The 23,941-nt window shown below is 43.1% G+C and overlaps 2 protein-coding genes across 5 annotated transcripts in view; one reads left to right on the top strand and one right to left on the bottom strand.

Annotated features, from left to right (window-relative positions):
* TBCE (tubulin folding cofactor E) overlaps positions 1-8,024 on the top strand; it is a 78,719-nt gene extending 70,695 nt beyond the window's left edge. For all 3 annotated transcript variants that reach the window (XM_038533856.1, XM_038533857.1, XM_038533855.1), the window contains 8 exons: positions 353-417; positions 516-580; positions 2,014-2,166; positions 2,853-3,006; positions 4,466-4,534; positions 5,065-5,124; positions 7,514-7,605; positions 7,772-8,024. In XM_038533856.1, the coding sequence (XP_038389784.1) occupies positions 353-417; positions 516-580; positions 2,014-2,166; positions 2,853-3,006; positions 4,466-4,534; positions 5,065-5,124; positions 7,514-7,605; positions 7,772-7,864 (751 nt within the window). In that variant the 3' untranslated portion in view covers positions 7,865-8,024. The remainder of the gene's footprint in view (positions 1-352; positions 418-515; positions 581-2,013; positions 2,167-2,852; positions 3,007-4,465; positions 4,535-5,064; positions 5,125-7,513; positions 7,606-7,771) is intronic.
* B3GALNT2 (beta-1,3-N-acetylgalactosaminyltransferase 2) overlaps positions 6,722-23,941 on the bottom strand; it is a 56,878-nt gene continuing 39,658 nt past the window's right edge. The window contains exons 6-12 of one of the 2 annotated variants that reach the window (XM_038533858.1): positions 21,368-21,478; positions 18,597-18,675; positions 15,268-15,451; positions 12,837-12,962; positions 12,070-12,229; positions 11,437-11,493; positions 6,722-9,495 (exon numbers count right to left, since the gene is read on the bottom strand). In XM_038533858.1, the coding sequence (XP_038389786.1) occupies positions 9,349-9,495; positions 11,437-11,493; positions 12,070-12,229; positions 12,837-12,962; positions 15,268-15,451; positions 18,597-18,675; positions 21,368-21,478 (864 nt within the window). In that variant the 3' untranslated portion in view covers positions 6,722-9,348. The remainder of the gene's footprint in view (positions 9,496-11,436; positions 11,494-12,069; positions 12,230-12,836; positions 12,963-15,267; positions 15,452-18,596; positions 18,676-21,367; positions 21,479-23,941) is intronic. The other variant, XM_038533859.1, reaches the window with a different exon arrangement.

The raw sequence follows: 23,941 nt of genomic DNA, 5'->3' as shown, positions 1-23,941 counted from the left end.
TTTCTTTCTTTCTTTCTTTCTTTCTTTCTTTCTTTCTTTCTTTTCTCTAAGATTTTATTTATTAGAGAGAGACAGCATGAGCAGGAATAGAGGGAGAGGGAGGAGCAGGCTCCCTGTTGAGCAGGGAGCCCAAAGTGGGACTTAACCCCAAGACCCTGGTATCATGACCTGAGTTGAAAGCAGACGCTCAATCTACTGAGCCACCCAGGTGCCCTGACTGTATGGTTTCTAAGCATTTCACATGGCCTGAAAGCCTAGGGTGTGGGGAAAAAAATTACAAATGTAGTCTGGTTGATAGCCCGTAGCATTTTATAATGTGCTTTGTAATCAAATTTAACGTTTTAAATTTCAGATTAGAACAACTCATCCTTTCTGATGTTGGAATTTCTTCTATACATTTTCCGGATGCTGTAGCTGGTATATGAGATCATTAACTCCACTCTCCTGCCCAGCCCCTCATACTTGAGCTGTCTCTTCCACTTCTGCTGTATAATTTTATTCTCCTTTTTTTTTAGGGCAGAAAACATTAATGTTTCCTTCTTTGCAGTACCTCATAGTAAATGACAATCAGATATCACAAGTAAGAACATCTTCAGAATGTGCATATGGCATGGTCACTATTTTCCACTCTCATGATGAAATTCATAGGTTCCTTCTATTAAAAAATATTTATTTTTAAAATATTCTTAAGTTAATTTTAACTCCTCTATAGTTAATGTGCAGTGTTTTGTTAGTTTCAGGTATATAATATAGTGATTGAGCAATTCCATACGTTACTCAGGGCTCATCAAGATAAATGTACCCTCAATGTCCATCTTCTATTTCCCCCATCCCCTAGCCCATCTCCCTTCTAGTGAGTTGCTGTTTGTTCTCTGGAGTTAAGAGTCTATTTTTTCAGTTTGTTTCTCTTGTTTTCTTTTGTTAGTTTATTTTGCTTTTTAAATTCCACATGAATGAGATCATATAGTATTTGTCCTTCTCTGACTAACTGCTTAGCATAACACTCTCTAGCTCCATCCATGTTGTCACAAGTGGCAAGATTTCATTCTTTTTTATGGCTGATTCATATTCCATTACACACACACACACACACACACACACACACAAAGCACGTCTTCATTCGTTAATTAGTGGACACTTGGGCTGCTTCCATGGTTTGGCTATTGTAAATAAGCTGCTATAAACATAGGGGTGCATGTATCCCAAAGTTTGTGTTTTCTGTTTCTTCGGTAAATACACAGTAATGCAATTGCTGGATCGTAGAGTAGCTCTATTTTTAACTTTTTGAGGTATCTCCCTACTGTCTTCCACAGTGGCTGCACCAGTTTTGCATCCCCACCAACAGTTGCACAGGGTTCCTTTTTCTCCACATCCTCTGTGGCACCTGTTGTTTCTTGTGTTGTTAATTTTAACCATTCTGACAGGTGTGAGGTGATATGCCATAGTGATTTTGATTTAATTTTCCTGATGATGAATGAAGTTGCACATCTTTTCATGTGTCTGTTGGCAGATGTCTTCTTTGGAAAAACGTCTGTTCGTATCTTCTGCCCATTTTTAATCAAGTTATTTGTTTTTTGGGTGTTGAGTTTTATAAGTTCTTTATATATTTTGGATAGTAGCCCTTTCTCTGGTGTGTCATTTTCAAATATTCCCTCCCATTCTGTAGGTTGCCTTCTAGTTTTGCTCGCGGTTTCCTTTGCTATGCAGAAGTGTTTTATTTTGATGTAGTAAAAAATATTTCACATTGAAAGAGAAATGCTTCCTCCAGGTGAAACCCCAAAAATATTAGGAAAGAAATTAGTTCAATTGGCCCATAAGCACACTGTCATTTTACATGGCAGAGCTCTAGAGTGAGAGTACGTGTTCCTCCTGGTGGGTGCTCGGCACAGGAGGACGATCCCGTGCCTTGGACTGAAACTAGGGGCTTTTGCTTTTCTCTTGCCAGTTCAAATAATCTAAGAAATTAGCCTGAAACATGTTTCTTTTCACGTGTCATCTTTTGTTGGGTTTCAGTGGTCATTTATCAATGAGCTGGATAAGCTGCAGAGTCTGCATGCTCTGTCCTGCACACGAAACCCCCTGATGCAAGAGGGCAAAGCAGCACAGACCACGCATCAGTTCATCATTGCCAAAATTGGGCAACTGAAGACTCTGAACAAATGTGAGGTGAGTGCTGGTATCGTGACCAGGTGTTTTTCAGATGAGGAAACAGATTGTCCCCCTAAAATGTAAAGAGTCGGAATGTAGGAAATGGGCAAAAAACCGTAAAAACCTGGAATATTGTGAAGGGTATTGGTATAGTTTTCCTCCAAATGGTAAAATATTATCCTGGCGCATTGCTCAGTGATGGTTGGGCCAGGTCCTCGGGAGGCAACATCACTTAGGCCATTATGGAGAAGCCTGACGCTCAGCTGCCCCCTTGAGGAGGGGCCAGGAGTACTGGGTGCTTGCTCCTTCGTCTCCGGGGGGGACCACAGGCAGAAAAAAGACCAAACCACAGAGCATATCCTCTCCTTCTCAGCCACTCTTCTCATCCAGCGGCCCAGGCAGTGCCTTGCTGGCATCCACGCAGCTTGCGTGGAATCATCCACTTCCCGCTGGGGGCGGGGGCACCTGTCAGATGCCGGCTCATAGACACATAGACTCTCATGAAGAAAATCCAAGACCAAAGTTCCTTTTTTCTTCTCCAGTAAACTCCTGAATTCTGTCAGGGTTAGGAAGGAAAGGGAAAACCCAAGTATTGTCCCTCTCAAGCTGATTCTTCTCCACAGGTGGGCAGCGGAAGGACAGGGTACAAAACACAAACCTGTGTCAGAAGAATAACAGGTCTGTTTTTATTCATGCGACCACAGATCCTCCCGGAGGAAAGGCGCGGAGCTGAGTTGGATTACAGAAAGGCCTTTGGAAATGAATGGAAGGCGGCTGGCGGACACCAGGATCCAGACAGAAACAGACCAAATGAGGAGTTCGTTGCAGCACATCCCAGATACCAGCTGCTCTGCCTCAGTACGTGCATGGCCCGTGACCTTCCCTGCGGTGACTGTCCAGCTGGCATGGTTGGGGATCCGGGGGGACCCCCGGGGCCTCTGCTCTCCTCCTTTGGGGCTTTTTGTTCTCTGGTGGACTGTCGGTGTGATCCTGGGGCTGCATCAGCAGGTTGGGAGCAAGAACCAAACCACTGTCGTTAGAGAAGAGAAGTCAGCAGCCTCCCTCTGTTGAAGGAAACTTGGGAAGTTGTGGGTTCCTGGCATTCAGGGTGGGGGAGCAGCTCTGAAGTGGAAGCTCTCCTCATGGGTGCGTGCCCTCACCAGGCTTCCCACTTGCGGAGGTAGGACAAGGAGGGAAGGAAGCCCTCAAGTTCTCCTGGCGTAACCTAGGAGATTTTAAAAATGAAGAGCGTGTTTAAGTAGAACCAGGGCACCGGTGTTTTTTACAGTCCCCAGGCAATCCTACTGTCCGTGAAAGTCCAGATGAGCGCATCACTTCTCCCGCGCGGGCTGCTCCGAGCACTTGTGCTCGGAGCACTTGTTCTGCAAGGTGCTTCCTTCCCTTCTCCGGCCTGGACCCTCAGGCATTGAAGCTACCATTTCTGATTCTTAGTCCCTGATGTACTTTCCATTTTGTTTTGACTTCATTATTATTCCAAATTTCACTTTTATTTGATTTTTAAAAAAATATATTTCCTAATGCAAGCAGCTCACTACAGATATGCTTCTTTATCTTTGACGAACATTATCTTTGACGAAGAAAAGCTGCTTGTGGGAATGGCTTTCAGATCTATTAGCTGGTCCCATTTCCTGCCTCTTTAGGTGAATTCTGAATCAGCTGCGGGAGGGGAAGGTTCTTAAGCATCCCTGCAGAAGTGGCTCCATGCTTCCTTGTGAGGAACACCAGGAGACAAAAGCACAGCTACTGGGGGGTATTTATAGAAATGCAGTCACTGGTTGGCCTAGCAAAAGTCAGAGCAGGAGAGGCCTGCTTTCCCGGCAGCCTTCTTTTGAGGCTGCTTTTCCAAGCAGGGGAGCACCCAGCCTGGCCTTACTCCCTCCATTGGACACCTGAGGGTGTCCTGTGAGTCATGTCTCAGATAGCTCCAGGGGTTCTCCCTCAGGACTCCAAAAGCAAGGGAACTGTTAGCAGAGGCAAAACTCTGAATAAATGTCTTAAGCATGTGAAGGCACAGCCTCGTTGTTAGCTGGGGTCAGGACACGGTCCTTGAGGAGCAGCAACATGAGACAGTGGATGGAGGAGTCTGGAAGCAGTTGTTGTCCATCCCTCCTAAAAATAGATAAGTAAATGAGTAACTGAATAAAAAGGAACAGATCCCAGATTAGCATAGCAGCTGCTGCTGGGTGGGTCCTGGGGAGGGAGGAGGCTATGCTGACCCTCGTGTGCACGACTTCTTCCTTCTGGTTTCTGGTAGCCCTGGGGTTATCACGCTCCCTGTTTATGTCTTCTTACACAGAATACGGTGCTCCTGAAGATGGGGAACTCAAAACACAACAGCCGTTTGTGCTCAAAAACCAGCTTCTAAGTAAGAACCCCACGCTCAAAGACCACTTATTCGCATTTGCGACCTTAGGTGCTGAAGCAGGTTGTGAAGAGCTTGTAGGGATTGTTGCTTTCTCTTAAGTGAGTACGTGGAGTACTTGGATTTGGAATGAAATGATGAATTATCATTTAATTCTCATACTGAACATTTTAGTGATTCCTATGGTTTCAACTCACTCGAGTGTGTTATGAATGGGGAACATGTGAGAAGTGAGCTGACTTGTGATTTGTAAATTTGTGACTTTTTTTACACCAGGACACCCAGCTGAATTGTCAGGAGAGGAGCAGGAGGGGAGAAGGGAAGGTGGGAAGGCACTAGGATGTTGGTCCAGCCCTTTTGTTGTTGTTAATTCCGTAGAGAATTAATAGAAGGAATCTTCAACATCAGTAAGACCTGTTCCTTTATTGGGATCCGAGCCAGGCACTGACTAGCTGGATCATTTGGTTAACGTGTGTGTGGAACATAAATCCTTATTACAGTAGTTCTCAGGCTTTTTCCTTTCTTCCTTCAAGCACTGAAGATAAAATATCCTAATCAAGTTGATCAGAAAGTCCTAGAGAAACAACTGCCAGGTAAGAGAAGTAGGCCTTTTGCCTCCTGACACTTAGGAATCGCTGGTCTAGAGACGAGATGGCGGGAAGGAAAATAATCTAGAGTGTGAACTTCTAGAGCTTATAGGTTTTCACTAATCATTTATGGTCTAAAATATAATCCATCATCATTCCCCACCAAAAGCTCAAGTCTCCCATAACCATATCAGCTTATCTAGAAAAGTCTAGTTAAAACTGGAAGCCCTTGTATATGATGATATCTTTTAGGCAAGGCATGAGCGCTGGAGTGTCATGGCTTTGCCTGAGCCACTGCTGTTTAGTTCCCAAATTGTGGCTCTGGTACAGAGAGACGGTGTCACTGGGCTTGAGGTCTGTCTTACTATCCCTTCATAAGACAAAAAATGTGTCCTGGTGAGTTGAAGGGTGAGTATTATGGACATTTGTGACTTCTCATACACTCTACTCCTTACCAGTCAGGAGTCCCTGCAGAAAGTTTTCGGACATGGTCTTTTAACGGACACACTGAAACGGTTTTCTTTGGAAAAAGGACTTCAGAACTCTGTCTTACTGGAACTGAATTAGTTTCGTTCCACAAATACTTTAGTGTCAACAAAACTAGATTGATCTAAGGTACCTTGCACTTAGCAAAAATTACAGTCTCCCTTTTGAGTGTACTGTGAATTGTTCAGATTAAGCTTGATTCCTGGGTAGAGAGTGATAAGGACAGCTTGCATGTGGAGCAGCTAGGATCTGGAGACGAAACCTGTATCCCCTCAGTGACTCTTGTAAAATGCTTTCCTCTGCTTGTCAGTGCAGTAAATCACATTTTAAAATTTCTACCTTGTAGCACTTGTAATGGCAAATGTAACACAACTGAAATGTTGACTAGAGGGGAAAGAAAGGGTCAAATAAACCCTGGCAGGACCACGCACTGCAGTGTCTGCGGGATCAGGTATCGGAGCGAGAATGGAGGGAGCCTGGGGCCGCGCCCTCCAGTACGGCTGCCACTGGCCACAGATGGTAACTTCTGTTTACCTTCATTAAGTGGAAATCACACTAGTCCCTTCCCGAGTCCCTGCGACTCGCACCACAGGCGGTTCTGTTGGCCTACGCGGCTCTGGAGGAGCCACATGAGCTGTGGCACCATCTGTACGTATGAGAAACAGCAGTACATCAATACATTCTGAAACCTGTGCGTCCTTATGGAAACGGAGAAAAGCCTAGAAGTGGACGCCCCCACTAGACTTCTAGTGCTGGTCACAGGGAGGCACACGGGCGACCAACTGTATGTTTTCTGAGTGTTAAAACAATCGTGTGTTACTTGTACATTAGAAATGGTAATGTCATTTAGAATGTTATGTGCAAACTGCCACTTTTTTTCTGTGGACACAGTGTAAGTCGGCAGATTTCTTACTGTTTGTTACATGAACGAACTTTTGGTTTCTGACATGACTTGGGAAACGCGTCCTTTCCTGTTGCTTTGTAGGCGTTAATCCACCATTAAGCACCCTCTGGACAGTGAAAGGCAGACCACCTAAATCTTTTTAATAGGACAAGATTATCTAAACATAGTCACACATAAAAGAACAAGTTATGTTAATTAAAATGATGTCAATTGTTTATATTTAACACATAAACAAGGCCAGTTTTTATTCTAAAATAAAGATAACATTTATTATCACAAGTTGCATAAAAACACAGACAGCTTTTACAAAAATCATTTTTGATAGAAAAATATTTGAATACATGTGATTTGTAGGAACACCATACTATTGCTGTACCTCCAGCTAAAGCTTCAAAGAAACTCTATTTCTCACCTTCAAAATATCCAGTATTTACCACAACCCATCTTTGGAAAGAAGTTCATAGCATTTTGTGAACAAACCAAAGCATTTGCTCCTGAAGCAGTTGCGTGCACATGTGGAACACAGTTACGGGTTATAATCTTCACAGACTAGGCGTGCTCGCAAGGAGCCTGTGGGCCACACTCAGTGCGCAGAGGGAGGGGGAGAGGTGCCCTCTGGATGCCTGAGCCCCCATTTTCTCAGCCATCGTGAGTGATCACAGAAGTTTAGAAAGTTAATTTTACTCATATTTACCCCTTGGTGCAGAGAATGTGATTTCTGGTTTATTCATATCAAGGAGGGAATATTAAACACCAGTGCAAAGGAATGAAAACCCATTGTCAAAGGGCACTTGGGTCAAACATTGGCTGTTTCCCACAGCTTCCCACATGCCAGGTAGGGGTGTGGAGCCAGCTCTCGGTCCGAGGGGCAGGCGAGCCTCCCCCTAATGGTCTGCCTGGGTAAACTGATACTGTGAAGCACTGCGACTGGGGGGCTTGTCAGGTGAGCTAGTTTTATAGGTAACTGTCATTTGAGAGAGCTGAGGGTGTTTTATTCTTTGACAGCCTCCATGACAATTCAAAAGGTGAAGGGATTGCTGGCACGTCTTCTCAGAGTTCCTGTGTCAGAACTCCTGCTGTCCTACGAAAGTCCCAAAGTAAGTGGCCCAGCAGAACACAAAGTCCAGCTCAGGTCCCCCTGGTGTGACCCGCTGTTAGGATAGGGTGCCCTGGGACACGAATTGCTTCTAAATGGGGATGAGGGAGACACAGGTATTAGGATGGACCTGTCTTTATCACTGCAACCCTTTGTTCTGTTTTTAGATGCCCGGCAGAGAGATCGGACTAGAAAATGACCAGCAGTCATTACAGTTTTATTCTGTGGAAAGTGGAGACTGTCTATTGGTGCGATGGTAACTGGGAGTCACTGGACGTAAAAGACTTATTGGAACAATTCTGGCAGAAAAAGAGGTTTTACAGCTTGCCCTAAGTACAGAAGAGGTGATATTTTTCATTGGAAACAGACCATTTCTAGGCTTGTATATAACAGCAGTAATAAAGGCTTTGCACCTACTAATGAGTCTCTGATTTTATTTCATATTTATAGTTCGTGACTACACATTTCAATAAAATATTAAATAGAACCTAGCTAGTCTAATGAAATCTGAACACAGTTACGTTGGTCATAAGACCAGTTTGAATGGAATTCTATTGCTATTACTCGTTTAAAAGGTTACCAAAATGATTTGGACAGATTTTGGGAAATGTCCAGTAAACTTAGGGAGGCACCTCTTTGTGTAACATGTGTGCTGTGATCTTGCCCCTCTGTTACACTGTTTTTAGAGTACTTTCCTACAGTAGTACCTGAACTGAGCATATTTTCTATAGAAGATTTCCAGCTCTGATTGGAATTCGCGTCTATTAGGTAAACATTAGGCAATGACAGAAGGAAAAAAATTCTTTCAGAGTGTCCATTACTTAGCAGGATCCTTCCCTACGTCACTAAAACCCTGAGAGGTATCTGATTTATAGCCACAGAATTTTAACTTTTTTTTTTTTTAAATAGTACTAGACTGTGACCTTCAAGATTTATGTTAAATGGTAAAAGAAAAGTGGAATTAGCTCACTTAATAAGTGAACTTTAAAACCAAGGTCCATGGGATCCCTGGGTGGCGCAGCGGTTTGGCGCCTGCCTTTGGCCCAGGGCACGATCCTGGAGACCCGGGATTGAATCCCACGTCGGGCTCCCGGTGCATGGAGCCTGCTTCTCCCTCTGCCTGTGTCTCTGCCTCTCTCTCTCTCTCTCTCTCTCTCTCTCTCTCTCTCTCTCTGTGTGACTATCATAAGAAAAACAACAACAACAACAAAAAAAAACACCAAGGTCCAGAACTGGGAATTATATGGGTTTCCTTTCCAGTTGCCCACTTCATTTGGACATTTCCAGAAACCCCAAACTTTGGTATATGTGACAACACAGCATTCTGGGAGTTGCTTTTATCCTAATTCTGCCTCACAGAGCTCTTCTGTGATCCAGGATGGATTCACATACTTGGTTACTTAAGATTTCTGAATGAGGCCAATTTTAACCAAAAGTGACAGGTAGTGAATTACAAACAGAAATGATACATCCGGTTTTAGAAATGTTTTTTGTTTTATAACAATTTGGTGTTTTTCAAATGGTCTTCCAATATAGAAATAAAATTTTTCCTACACTACAGTATCAGTTGATTTTTAACAAGGAAGTTCTGTGCAAACATTTGGAAAGAGGACATTGGCGACAGGTGAAAAGTGCCAACCTAGAGCCAGCCTGAAAGCCCACATCATCTGTTGCCCCCTGTGCGCTCTGCTCAAAAGTTACACTCACATCCTCCCTCATGTCCCCACGTCCTCCAGCAAGCAGACTACACTCCTCCTCCTGGGGCTTCGCACTGACAGGGGTCCCCACACAGTTCCTTCAGTTTCCACAGCTGCTGCAGTTCCTGTGGCGAGTACTGTGGGGAGGACAGCATTCCCGTCTCACACGTCTTCTCGCACAGCCACAAGCCGTCCTGGCGAAAAACAAAGAGTAAACTCAGGAGCCATGGAATTGAGCTCGTGGATCCTGGGGAGGCGGGAAGGCTTCCAGACACAGGTGTGTATGGTGGGGAGATGGCAGGTGGCGGAGGGAGATGCATGGCTAGAAAGCCCAAGAAGCCCCACCAGAAAGTTTCCTGCGGGCTGGACGAGAGAAGGCTGATGGAGCCTTCCGGTATTCTGGGGGCTGTACCAAGTATCAGCTGATCCTCCTACAACCCTGCGAGGTAAGATTCCTTTCCCATTCACAGATGGGAAGCTGAGTGGGAAGTGCCTTGCCCAAGGAAGCCGATGCCGGTGAACACGAGGGACTAACGTGGGCTCAGCCTGAATCCTGAGTGCCAGCCTACTTCTGGCAATACAGCAGAGGACAGAGCCAGGGAAGCTCGTTTAGTCTGAGGACGTTAAGATGCTGGGTACGATGAGAAGCATCTTAAAGCATGGCTGAATTGGTGACAAAGGGGAAGAAACAAGAAAAGGAGCCAGAGTCAGCAGATGCCCTGAAGGCTCTGCTGGCTTTGAAAAGGCCACACGTGCAGGGATGAGAGACTCACAGAGCCAGGGCCCCTGGGGGACGAGACCTGAGAGAGAGACTGTGTGTGTGTGTAATTGAGAACCTTCATCTCAGCCTTGACCTCTGGGTGGGGTGGAAAGGGGTTGGCCCAGGTGGGTAAATAGCAGGCGTCACGTTCATCAGCAATGTAGGATCGGTGGTAACGCTCTTTGGTGCAGGCAGAAACAATATACATCCTCTTCTAAGGATGCATTTTAAACACAGATCTCCGCTCCCAAGGTCATGAGGTCACACTCACACACACCCCCACTAGACCCATCAGGAAACGAGCTCCATGAGCCACAGTCTGCAGATACAGCAGCCACCGCAGACTGACCATGGCTACGGCCACAGCAGCGAGCTCCAGCGTTCAGTGAGTCAAAGCAGGGACTTCGATACAACGTGGGACTGTCACAGCTGACCCGGTAGAGGCAGATTTATTTCCATCCACCCCGGAGCAGGGGGCCCTGCTCTGGGCCCCAGCAGGCCCCACGCATTCCTTGGCCCCCTGCACCTTCTGTGGCCAAAGCAGAAGCCGCGAGAGTCCAAATCAACAGGAAGCTTTGCAGCAAAGCCCAGGTTCATGCCTACTCTCTTCTCAGGGCTCCTACTTCCCATTTCTGGTCTCTGCAGATTCATTTCTTTCTTTTCCTGGCTCAGCAATCAGTGTATTTTCAAAAACACCTTCCAGTATTTTATCCACTGTTTTATTTGCATCATTCGGAAAGGCTGAAGGGTCCTTGGACCACATGCTCCTGGGAACTTTAGCTAGCTGATTTCTTAAGGTCTTTTTTTTTTTTTTTTTTTTTTAAGTAGACTCTATGCCCAACATGGGGCTCGAACTCATGACCTCCAGATCAGAGTTGCATGCCCTGATGAAACCAGCCGGCAGGTTTCCTTACATTTTAAAGCTACACAGAATTTGTAATCAAACATATAAAAACCTAATTCTTCTCTGTGGGTAGGAAAACTTCCATCCAAAACATTTCTTTTTGGTTTATTTAAAGATTTTATTTATTTATTCATGAGAGACACAGAGGAGAGAGAGACGCAGAGACACAGGCTGAAGGAGAAGCAGGCTGCCTGCAAGGAGCCCGATGCAGAACTCGGTCCCAGGAATCCGGGATCATGCCCTGGGTCAAAGGCAGACACTCAACCACGGAGCCACCCAGGTGTCCCTCTTTTTGGTTTAAACTCAGAAAAGTATGAGAACTGAGGTGAATTATTGTGAATTACATCAAGAGCATCAAGAGCACAGCTCTGATGCCAGACCTTCAGTTCTGTTTCTGCCAAATATCTGACCCAGAAACCTCACTTCCTCAACTCTTCAGACCCCAGGGCTGCCACCCGCCAGGCTGCTTACCTGGTACCGCGTAGGTCCAATGGCTGCCATCCAGATGCCCATGCTTACGTCTTCACCCTGTATGCACCCCGTAAAGTTTAAATACGGAGGTTTAAATGCTGTATCATCTCTAAACACGATGTCACACATTCCCATGATCAATCATCTTTTCACTTCTTCATTTCGTAATTACTCCACCAGGAAATGCCAAGCATGCATTAACACTTGTGCGCAGAGTAAAAAAGCTAGTGGCCATTAACACCACACCACAGTGAAACGACCTGACACAGCACAGCGACTGGTCAGTCAACCCTTCTTGTGGGCCTTAAACCTCCAGCACTGACCGTACGAACAGTACAGTGGATCCAGCAACTAGGCAGGTTGTTTACTGACATGATCACCAGAATCAACGAAAACAAAGCACTTGCTTTATGGTCTTCCTTCTTGTGAATGTCAAGCTTTACATTCCTCCGGGGACTACACTTGTAAATACAGTCTGAAATCATAATAAGTAGGCTCAAAAGAACATTTAGGAATAGAAATTAGAGCCAGGATTTGGAGGATAGGAGTGTGTCCCTGACCTCTAAGGGTGAATCCTATACAGAAAGAAATAGCCTGCTTTCCCTCGGCACACTGGCAGAAATCCTGAATTACCTGATAGGTCTTTAGCCTGCCCGCATTGCTGGCGAGCCAGTGGACGATATCCCTGGAGATCACATACCCCGAACCACAGGCAAAGGCTGGGTAGGCAGGACTGGGATACTCCAGCTCCTGCCACTTACCGGTCCGGTCAACTGCCCAATTCAGCCTGAAACTGAGATTCAAAACAGGTTGGCTTCTTCGTGTCTGACAACTGTCCTACTACCAATCTTAAGCTGGGCCCCCTTATGTCACTAAAAAGAACTAGGCTGTAAAAGCAAGGGAAGAACAATTTTTTTTAGTCTAAGGAAAGGAATTATTTATCTAGCAGGTGTGTTACATGAAAGACTTGTGTCAAATTCCCTCAAAGTCACATTTGTGGAGCTTCTGAAAGCACCAGAGCATTGTGTGTACACATGCTCAAAAGGATCATTAATCCATATTGTATTCCTGAAGAAACAGCAAAGTTTCAGAAATGTGTCAGAAATTTATTCTATCATAATGTACAGCAGCTTTTCATGTGAGTACCACTTATTTCTGGGTCTTGACCCTAAAAGCTACATCACCTTCTGCTCCTTCATCACCCTAGCCTGATGTTTTCCATTCGACAGATCATCCCTCTAACTATAGATTAATAACATACAGTAACCCAGGAGCCAAGGGGAGAGCTTTCCTATCTCAAGCACATTTTGCTTGTGAAAAACAGCCTATGTGTTTCATTCTAAATGAATTCCATTTGACCAGGTACATGAAGGCCAAAGGGCTAACAAGGTTGAACTTACTTTCCCCACCAAAAATTAGGCCCATCCAGATTCTTGTGGTCAATCCTATTAAACACAGCTTCCAAGTCTATATAACAGTCGTCATCTGTCTTCAGCAATAAATCAAAGCTGGCTGTTTCCACAGTCCTGTTGGCAAAAGGGAATATGAGAGTGTGTCCACACCAGGAAATGAAGTGAGGCCAAGGCCGTGACGCTGCTACTATTTTAATGAACCGTCCCTGTATGACCTGCATACTTCTTCAGTTTCTTCTTCCTTCAATGTTGAGAACATTTGCTCAGAATGCTACTGCTACCACCTGCAGTCCTCACTTGATTTTCATCAAGTGGCCTAACACAGAGAAGTACCAAGCTGATTTTAAAAGGTGCAAAAGAAAAAGGACACAACGAAAAAAAGATTGGGCTTAAGTGGAATATATGACCAAAGGCACGCTTCTCTGACACTGTTCCAGTCAGGCTGCCAAATCTATTAAACATGTGAGCAAACCTTGGAACTTGTGTTAACGGGGGGAGGGGGATGACGACACAATGGGTGTCACACCTGGCTCTTGCACAGAAGACTGTTGTGCCACCAGTAATACTGTACTCAGATATTTTATGGGCTTTCAAACACTGAAAAATATTTCCCCTTAGAAACAATTCCCAGCAATTAAGCTCTCAAAAGTGACCTTTAGGAAGACCCAGGAGGGTGACTTCATTTACCTAGACCTATAAGGGCAAGTCGTTTCCCATTGTCAAGCCCTGTCCATCTCTGATAAAAAAAAAAAAAAAAAAAAAAGCAAACTCAGAGTCTTGCTAGGAAACCAAATGACAGAAATCTGAATAAAAGAAATCTGGAGAAAGTGTTATCGGGTCAAAGAACAGTGAATTTAACAACAGGTCTACACCAAAGTGCACAGCCCCATGCTTGTAAAGTTTCTAACAGCACAGGTGTACATGACACTTATTTGTTGGAGGAATCTGTGATAAAGGATGCTGTGGTCACTAAGGAATCACGTGAAGAAGGATGAACGCAGCTTTTGTTGCAGAATGGAGGGCAGATGGTAGTGGAGGCCGAGGCTGGGGGGCAGGGGGTGCCAAAGCCTGGGTCTGTTAGCTCGTCACTAGTATTCAGGTGGAGGTGACGGCCTGAGACACAGTAGCAGTGATGACTGAGATCTCAGAGATGTACAAAGAGCACAGGAGATAACCTTCAACTCAAGGTAACAGCTAAACTAAACTAAACTTCCACAACTGGGAATCAACTCCCTATAGAAAGTTCCAGAACTGCACAATCCAGATTTCCCATTTCTTGGACCTCCATTTCCACCCTTCATCTGTTTATATTCTTGCCTTGGCCCCCTTACAACATGCACCACTCCTAGAGGCCCTGAGCTAAAGAAGGTTCTTATCCTCACTACAGCTGTCCAAACACGACCCTGGTATTCCAGACACGCCCCAACTTCCAACTCTTATTTCTCTCTGCCCTCTACCCACAAGGTGACTTATGTTAACCTGTCCTAGCTATGAAACATTCCCCACCCCTCAGGACCAGGGGACTGTATCCATAAAGTGCTTATAATCTCCCACTCTGTCCAGGGCATCAGAGAAGAGAGAGGGACAGGCTCAGTAGGCCCACCAAGAAACAAGCTCACCGATAATATGAGAGTCAGTGAAAGGACACAGATATAAAAACACTATAGGTTTAGGCTAGACTCTCAAAGGTAGTTCGGTTTTAGTTCTAGGGTCAGGGTGGACAGGGCAAGTAAGCAGACCGTGGAGGAACTAATAATGTCAACTACATACATAATAGTATTATTATTGTTGCTGCCAGTGATATTATAAAGGTAGGAATTACAACCCAGATCGAAGAGAAGCAATACTGAAGGGTTGGGGAAGTTATGGGAAACTCCAAGGGCTGTTGGATTTCATCCTACAGAAAAGTTTTGGAATAAGGCCAAGCCATTCTTAAAGGCATGAAGAAGAGGATGGAAACAATGCGGATGTTCAGCTGAACAGAATTCAGATCAGTGACCTGGGTTCGAGGGAACCATATGCAGGGCACTTTGGTCGGTGGGTATGATCACAACTGAAAATGGACCATTTTCAAACTCATTGATTTTCGTCTGGCGTTGGTCTGAGGCAACCAAGACACTGACTCATAGAACTGATGCTGTCTCAGAACAGAGCGACTCAAAATGAAATCAACTTTTGCCCTGTTTTTGATCAAGATCATTTGCATCATGGATCCGCTCATCTGAATGAGAAAGTAGCAGAATTTTAAAAGGTCAGTCCTCACAAAGAACCAGGATACCACAGATCATATCCCAAGTGGTCAGGGCTCCTGGGGTGGGTTAAAAAAAAAAAAAAAGCAGTGGTCTAATGTCGATAAATTGTTTCCACATCCAAAGAACAGTAAGACAAATGCTACCTACCCAGCATTCTTACCACCTACCATCTATAGAAGTTCAGTAATTTCGCAGGAACATTTCGGTAAGTGTCGACGACATCCACAAAAACAATGTCGTCATACAAACGGCTTTCCTCCCGCAGTAAGGCGTCTTCCCTGTGGAGATTACTCATATGGTCAAGAAGTCTTCGAGGGCGAGAATGAAGGTTTTGTAAGAGTGCATCACCTTCTACAAAGGAAAAGTTGAGATGGAGAAAACTGCTGTTGCAAACGCTTAAGACCCAGCATGTGGAACATTCTGCACACTCACTCTCTCCCCGAGGGTCCTAAGGGAAAGCAGCTATGAGGCCCCCCCGGGGGGTTGAGAGGACCCATGGTCCCCTCCCCAAATGCCATATAATATCTGCTCACAAGGACACTCCCTAAAGCACCGTTTGTAATGGAAGAAATGGAAGCAACCTTATTTCCATCCCTGACAGGAGAATGGCCAGACCATGGAGCAGTCACATAATGAATAGAGCAGATTTAAAAAAAAACAAACCTTATCTTGCATGTTCAGAGGAACAGCACCGAAAAATAATGCCAAGGAAAAAGTATCTTTATTGCTGATATATACACTACAATGCTGTAGACCTCAATTACAAAATACATCGAAACTGTATGTTATTGAGATACTACATGTGTAGGGGAAAGCAGGAAAGTAAGAATGGGAAGGGTGCACACAAATTTCAGGACAGTAGGATCCTCTCCGAGGGGAGGGAGGAATAGCTGGAAGGGAAGGGGCTTCACCTGTTTCTGTGATTTTTTTTTTTTAAAGGAAGCAGAGGTGACAAAATGTAAGTGCAGATGTGACAATATGTCATTCTGAGTAATAAGGACATGGCTATTTCTTACAGCACTATTTTTGGTGTGTTTGTGATATTTCACAATAAAAATACACGTACAAGGCATGTTTACTACCTCACACATTAATGAATCACTGGTCACATTTATGCAGGGACTGTCTTCAGAGCCTATCGATTTAAGGCAGCAATTTTTTCACCAGGGCAGGATTTTCTCAAATGTCTCACTTCAAATTAGAGAAAACTTCTGAAAAATAAATTGAGTGGCTGAGGGGTGAGGAAACAACAGAGTCGTTTGGCGCCCCACCTTCTGGAACCACAAAGGGAAAGCTGGGGGCGGGGGGTGCAGCGTGGGCAGCTGAAGGCTGAGATTGGACTTCTCTCTCTGCTGCTCTATGAGCACTGCGCAAGCTGCACATTTCCAGGCCTGTCCTCTCATTAGGAGGGGGAGGTAGACTGCATCAGTGGCTTTGGGGACTGCTTACTGACAAAGTCCTGCACCCCAAATCTAAATGTTCAGCAGGTCTGGGATGTGGCCCAAGGCTGTATTTAATATGTGTCTTCCTACAAGTCTGACGCCAGTGGACCACAGACTATTGCCCTTCGAGAAACCCAGGCCTTAATGACCTTGTGTCCCAGCTCTTACATTCTACTGTAATATCCTTTTATTTTAAAGACAGAGATAAGTATATACAATTTAACACTTGAAGGAAAGTAAAAGTTAGAAAATTGGAGTAACAGGAGAATAACTGTAGTAAGATGAGAGCAGAGGGACACTTGGGTGGCTCATGGCTCAGTCAGTTAAGTATCTGCCTTCGGCTCAGATCATGATCCCGGGGTCTAGCAATTGAGCCCCACATGGGGCTCCCTGTTCACTGGGGAGTCTGCTTCTCCCTCTCCCTAGATCCCTCTCCTAGAGCCTATGTTTAAATATTCACATTATGAGGGGAAAGCAGGAGGAGAAGCTGAGTCCACGGCACCGTCTCCAACAGAAGCACAGACACGCCATGATTGTGGGGTCAGGGAAGCAAAGGTTCTTCCCCCCTGACTGATGAGCAGCACTAAGCCCATTACAGCCATCTGGCCATGGTCCAGTGGTTCTGTAGAAGTCCCTACCTGGCTGGAGGATAAACCAAAGACAGCCACCCAGGGTCAATGAAGCCCAAGGTCACTGATTTGTCAAGATCACCCTTATGGTAAAAGACTGGATGCTCTCTCTCTCTCTCTCTAAGAGCGGGAACAAGACAAGGGCGTCTGCCTGGCCACTTCTACTCAACAGTGTAGTAGACATTCAAGCCATGACAGACAAGAAAAAGCAATTAAAGGCATCCAGATTGGAGGAAAAGAAGTGCAACCACCTCCATTTGCAGATGACATGATCTTATACATGGAAAACCCTAAGGTACACACAAAACTAGTAACTTAATAAATGAATTCAGCAAAATTACAGTATACAAGATTGATATATAAAAATCAATTGTATTTCTATATATTAGCAATGAACAACCTAGAAATGAAGTGTAGAAAACAATTCCACTTATGATAACATCAAAAAGCAGAAATACCAAAGAATAAATTTAGCAAAAGAAATATAAGACTTATACTCTGAAAATCACAAAACATCGCTAAAAGAAACTAGTAAGACCTAAGTCAATGGAAGGACATCCACATTCATGGATCAGACTTAATGTCTGAACAGCAACGCTCCCTGATGATCTACGTGTTCAATGCAACCCCTTTCAAAATCCCAGCTGGATCACTTGCAGAAACTGAAAAGCTAATCCTAAAATTCATTTGGAAATGCAGGGGACCCAGAATAGCCAAAACAATCTTGAAAGAGAACAGAGTTGAAGGATTCATACTTCCTGATGTCAGATCCTACGACAAAGTCACATAATCAAGAACAGCGTAGTGTTGGTAGATCAAAAGAACAAAACTGATCAAAAGAACAAAACTGAGAACTCAGGGGCGCCTGGGTGGCTCAGTCGGTTAAGCATCCGACTCTTGGTTTCTGCTCAGGTCCTGATCTCAGGGTCTTGAGATTGAGCCACACTTTGGGCTCCACACTCAGCAGGGAGTCTGCTTGAGATTCTCTCCCTCTGCTCCTCGGGCTTGTGCACTCGCTCTCTCAAATAAATAAATCTTAAAAAAAAAAAAGAAAAAAAAAAAAAGAAGGAAGAAAAGAAAAGAACTGTGAGCCCAGAAATAAATCCTTACATTTAAGGTCGGAAAGTACAGTGAGAAGATTAATGGTTGGTAGGGGATTGGGGAGGGGAGAATGAAGAGTGCTTGCCAGTGGGCAAAGGGTTTCTTTTTGAAGTGATGGAAATGCTCTGAAATTAATAGAGATGCTTGCAGAACTTTCATATACTGCAAACCAGTGACTTAATTACTTTAAAAGGGTTAAGTGTATGTGAATTATATATCAATAATGTTTTTCTTTAATGACAAAAAAAATCACCTTTTATGTCAAAGTATAGAGTTAGATTAGGTGCATGAGATTCAGGGCACTCTTTCAAGCAGCCGACTTACCCTGAATGGTGTAAATAAAACCACCTGCAACTCCCTCCACACCTTCCATGAATTCATGAGGCAAGGCGCCCTCCCCAGCCTGAAAGCAACAAGAACAGAAGTACTCAATGTTTCATTACTAAAAATACATTTCTTCTATTTTAAAACTGATTTGGCAAAATTCATAATGTGACTCTACAGCAGATAAATCCATCTGAGACTTACACAATCAGGATGACATCAGTATTCTCCTATTTTTATCTGATTACAATATTAAAGATGAGGTATACATGGCAGTCCACAGTGTTCAGAATTCCAACTTACACAGAATCATATATTCTTAAACTTGCTACCATAATAGTACAAAAACCAACTATTTTATACCATAATCCTACCACTTAAAATTACCACCTTTGATTTCTTGGAGAGTAAAAACTGCCACTCTCAAATACACCTAGGCACATTTTTAAAGTTTGCTCTACTGCACACAGAATAGCCCTTTGAAATAAACCATACTGTACAGAGCAGTGTTTTAGGGCTGTCGAGAGACACGGTTCTGATGTGATTGTGGGAATTTGTCATTTAGTTGAAAATACAGTTTTCAATATGGAGGAAACTACCAAAACTTTGCTGAGCCAGGAAAGGTTGTATACCGTATTTTTTCATCATGTATTCTACACTGTTTTGGCATGTTTAGAATTTGATGGTACTTTTTATTAACTTCTTTCTAAAAGGTCACCGTTTGGCTTTTAAGTTTTTGACATTATCGCTTGCTGGCAAGCCAGCAAGACTCAGGGAAACTTTCAGCTTTATGCATTTATGATGGAAACCTTTATTTGTACGTGGGGTTTCCTAGAAGAGGCTACCAAGTCACCAGACTTCAAGGTTAGCTGAGTGTGTAAGCTATGTTTAGCCCTCTACAACCATATTTATCCCAAGTAGATCATTTGAGTTTTTCCATTTGAACCTAGTCTTCAACTCAGAAGTCATCTGGTTTCCTTTTGTGCAACCAACTTAATTAACTAAAGGATTCTGGCACATTTTGGATATTTTTAAGTTTCATAAATAGAAAAGGAGGTGACATGTTAAAGGCACTTGCCTTGGAAATAAAAGAATAAAACTATAATTAAATATCCTAAGACATTTGATTGTAAATAAAGGACTATTCGTAATAAAGGCTGAGATCCTAACCACAACCCACAAGGCTAAGTCTGCAATTATATATGAATCTGTGATCTAATGTCTTTCTTCCTCACTGGAGTGTGATTCCACTGTGGGCCAGGAGTGGTTTTCGAAACAAGTAACAGCAGACCACCTAACATTCATTTCAAATTCAAGAATTAATTCACATGAAGATTAATAGTTAACAAAAATAGACTAAGCTGGGAAGCCTGAGTGGCTCAGCAGTTAAGCACTTGCCTGCCTGCCTGCCTGCCTGCCTTTGGCTCAGGGCATGATCCCAGAGTCCTGAGATCGAGTCCCACGTCGGGCTCCCTGTCCCTCTCATGAATAAATAAAATCTTAAAAAAAAAAAAAATTGACTAAGCTTTTGATCTGAGATGCCAAGAACTTTCTGAATGATCACACCAGAGCTTCAAGGAGGACGAGACTGTGTTTGTAACACCACAAATGCCACCTGTTTAAGGCTCATCATTTTAAGTCTGCCTTATCATCCCCACATTTACTTGGAGATATTTACTCATCAAACTGTTTTAAATTTGAAGCAAATATGAATAAATGAAAAATAAGAGGTAGAAATCTCTGCAATAGGGATGCCTGGAGGGCTCAGCAGTTGAATGTCTGCCTTCGGCTCAGGGTGTGATCTGGAGTCCTGAGATTGAGTCCCACATTGGGATCCCTGCATGGAGCCTACTTCCCCTGTGCCTGTGTCTCTGCCTCTTTCTCTCTGTCTCTCATTAACAAATATATAAATAGAATCTTAAAAAAAAAAAAAAAAAAAAAACCTCAGCAATATAAATGAAAGTAAAAACTCCGTCTTATTTTCAAGTACTGTGGTCTATGCTATTTTAACAAATATCCTGCTTTAAGGATGAGTGAATATTTTGAAAACTGTTGAGCAAGTGTCCTTCAAGAATGTTAGCTTAAGGGATCCCTGGGTGGCGCAGCGGTTTAGCGCCTGCCTTTGGCCCAGGGCGCAATCCTGGAGACCTGGGATCGAATCCCACGTCGGGCTCCAGTGCATGGAGCCTGCTTCTCCCTCTGCCTATGTCTCTGCCTCTCTCTCTCTCTCTCTGTGACTATCATAAATAAATAAAAATTAAAAAAAAAAAACTTTAAAAAGAATGTTAGCTTAAAAATTATTGAGAAATAAAATATCACACTTTTTAAAATGCACCAATCTTTTTTTTTTTTTAAGATTTTATTTATTCATGAGAGAGAGAGAGAGAGAGAGAGAGGCAGAGACACAGGCAGAGGAAGAAGTAGGCTCCATGCAGGGAGCCCGACGTGGGACTCAACCCTGGGTCTCCCGGATCATGCCCTGGGCTGAAGGCAGTGCTAAACTGCTGAGCCACCCCGGCTGCCCTAAAATGCACCAATCTTAAGGCAAAACTGTGTGTTTATTAACACTAGAGTGAGAAAATCATAGAACATTTGAGTTCTTTGTCTTTACTATGATGATTCAACATTTTCTGCTGTACTTGCTCTCAAATACCCAAGATCCATTGCTCCACATTCCCTGGGGTGATGTAAAAGTAAAGTTAAAAACACTTTTTATATATTAAAAAATGCTGAAGTATGCTCAACAGCCTTAGGAAGAGAGGATGACTTACTGTAATGACTCGGAGAACTCCCCCACCATCGTTTACAGTCACTTTGTGGAGATTTCTTGACACAAGGCCTTGGAGGTCTTGGCTCTCCCACACAATGGTACCTTCGAAGCTCTTTTTGTGGAAAGATGAGGTGAGTTGAATTCTTTATTGTTGTCATTTAGGGTTTAAGTTTTTAAAGAAAAATTAATTTTTTTTCTAAGACCTATTGATTAAAAATTTTATCCCCCACTCTAACACACAACACTGTTAAGTGTTGGTGTATATTCATGAGTTTTTTTTTCCATGCACATCTTAAAGATACAAGTACAAAGTGCAGAGACAATTGTGCACACTGCTGCTTGCATTTTCCACTACACCTGACGCCACCACAGCTGATACAACCATTCTTTACCACGCACACCTAACTCACATGCCCTCGAGTACATGCATTCTGAGTCCCACAAACAGTTCCCCACCCGCAGACATTGAGACTCTACAAATATCTAAGGAAGCTGTGTTTTGGTGTAAATGTTTATTTTTCCCTAATAACTTGTTTTGTTTCAAAATACATTCAGAGGTGAAATTATGGGGAAAAGAAAGAAATAGAGATATTTTATACAGATTTTGGGACACAATGCCAAACTGTCTTTTCAAAAGTTAATTATACTAATTTCCCAATTCAAAAAATACTACCTCCATTGTATTCTTCCAAGTATGGGATATTGATGAAAGCAAATAAGTTTCAATTTAGTACATTAAAAAATGATTCCTCATTTAATTGCGTTTCTTTTGATTTCTAATGTTTATAAATTATATAGTCTCTCCTGGGAATTATGGACCCATGCTTCTTCTCCATTTAGCTACTGAGTTTTCTAATTTTATTAGTCTTGTTATCTTGTAATAAATAATCCTGTGTGTATATTATATGCTAAAATGCTTTTTTCAGAATTGTTTGCCACTTAACTTTTTTTTTTAAATTAAAAGGTCCATAAGTTTTATCTTGTCAAATTTGTCAAGCTTTTCGTTTGTGATTATTACTATTAAATTTTGAACTTAGAAAGTTATATTCCTCTGCCCCAAGGTTTGATACACACTTAAATTCTAGTGGCTTCTAATTTCTCCATGGGTGCTCAGCTGCTCCTCTGCATCGCTCAGGCCATACCCAACTGTCAGGTCCTCTGGCTTGCTCCAGGGATCCAACAGAAGGCAGCCAGCTCCCAATTCTTCTCTACCACATCAGCTTGTCTTCTTTTCCTAATAAGACTTATCACTCTGATATTTCCTATTTATGTTCCTATTGTCCAACGAACTGTTCCCACTAGAATGCAAGCACCATGAGAGCAGGGATCTTGTCGGTCTTATTAACTACTATATCCCTGGCACCTAGAATGGCCTGACATACAGAACAGGCACTCGAAAAATAGTTACTTAATAAATAATGTTAAACTCAAAATGAATTGGAATGAATTTTGGTCTAGAGCATGAGACAAAAGATACAGTTTTAATATTCTTTAAAATTTTTCACATATTAAAATTAAGAGATAAAGTGTTTTACAGTAATGTCTCAGTTAGCCAGCATTATAAGGATACCATATAAAACTGAATTTGTCCAATAAGCTAGGCCAGTGGTTTGAAAGCTTTTTGTAAAGTATTACAACTCATCTACAAAACAGATAAAAACACTAAGAGTTGGGATTCCTCAGGCAGTCTGTCACTTTATATTCAGCTACCAGATTCTTCATTTATGTTGCTGGTAAGGCTCCTATGCACCTTGAGAAGCCCCAGGGTTCCTGAGAGCAGGCATCACAGACACGCTGCGGGTGGTCACTGCCTGACCTCCACCATGGGGAAAATGATGCCCACCTCACAGGGCTGTGCCGAGGGTTAACGATGACTTAAGTGCAGGGTCTCTGCTTAGCAAAGCAGAGCTTTATGATCATTAGCTGGAATGCAGAAAGCGGAGGCCCCTTTAAAATATCTCATTGTCTTATCTTGGTAACAGGAGCAGATTATTTCTATTTTCTCCCTGGGAGGCCTTAACTCACTATTCAACTTGACCTTGAATCTCAATTCCCTAAAAACAGTGTTCTTAGAGGTATATGCACAGAAGAAAAAAAAAAAACAAGTCTAGGGAGAAATATACCATATATGCTGGGAAACAGATGGATATCATCATATTCCTCTAAACTTTCTATACTTTGTCAAGTTCTCAACAGTGAATATGTATTCCTCTCATACATTTTTCATCTTTTATGATTGGGAAAAAATTTTTTAAACTAAACATGTGTACAACAAAATAAATTTGGAGTCCATATTCTTCCAGATGCAAGCCATTATTTAAACTTTTAAATGTCTACAACGTAGCAAGCTGTGGGCAACTCAAAGATTTAGAAGAGTGAAATGAAATAGCTCCTATCTTCAAATCCTTGTAATATGCCCTGAAAGGGTCTGCAACAAAGGAAAGTCATTCGGCCTGAGGAGGTCAACCAGGATTTCAAATGACTGTGAGAACAGAGCAGAATCTTAAAGGCATTGGAATCAGGAAAGGGAGAGGCGGATGAAAGAACTCACCAAAAGGCAGACCCTAAGAGCACT

The sequence above is a fragment of the Canis lupus genome, chromosome 4 (assembly GCF_011100685.1).
Source record: "Canis lupus familiaris isolate Mischka breed German Shepherd chromosome 4, alternate assembly UU_Cfam_GSD_1.0, whole genome shotgun sequence".
Taxonomy (NCBI): Eukaryota; Metazoa; Chordata; class Mammalia; order Carnivora; family Canidae; genus Canis; species Canis lupus.
The sequence above is the reverse complement of the archived record's forward strand: the minus strand, read 5'-3'. Positions and strand labels throughout refer to the sequence as shown.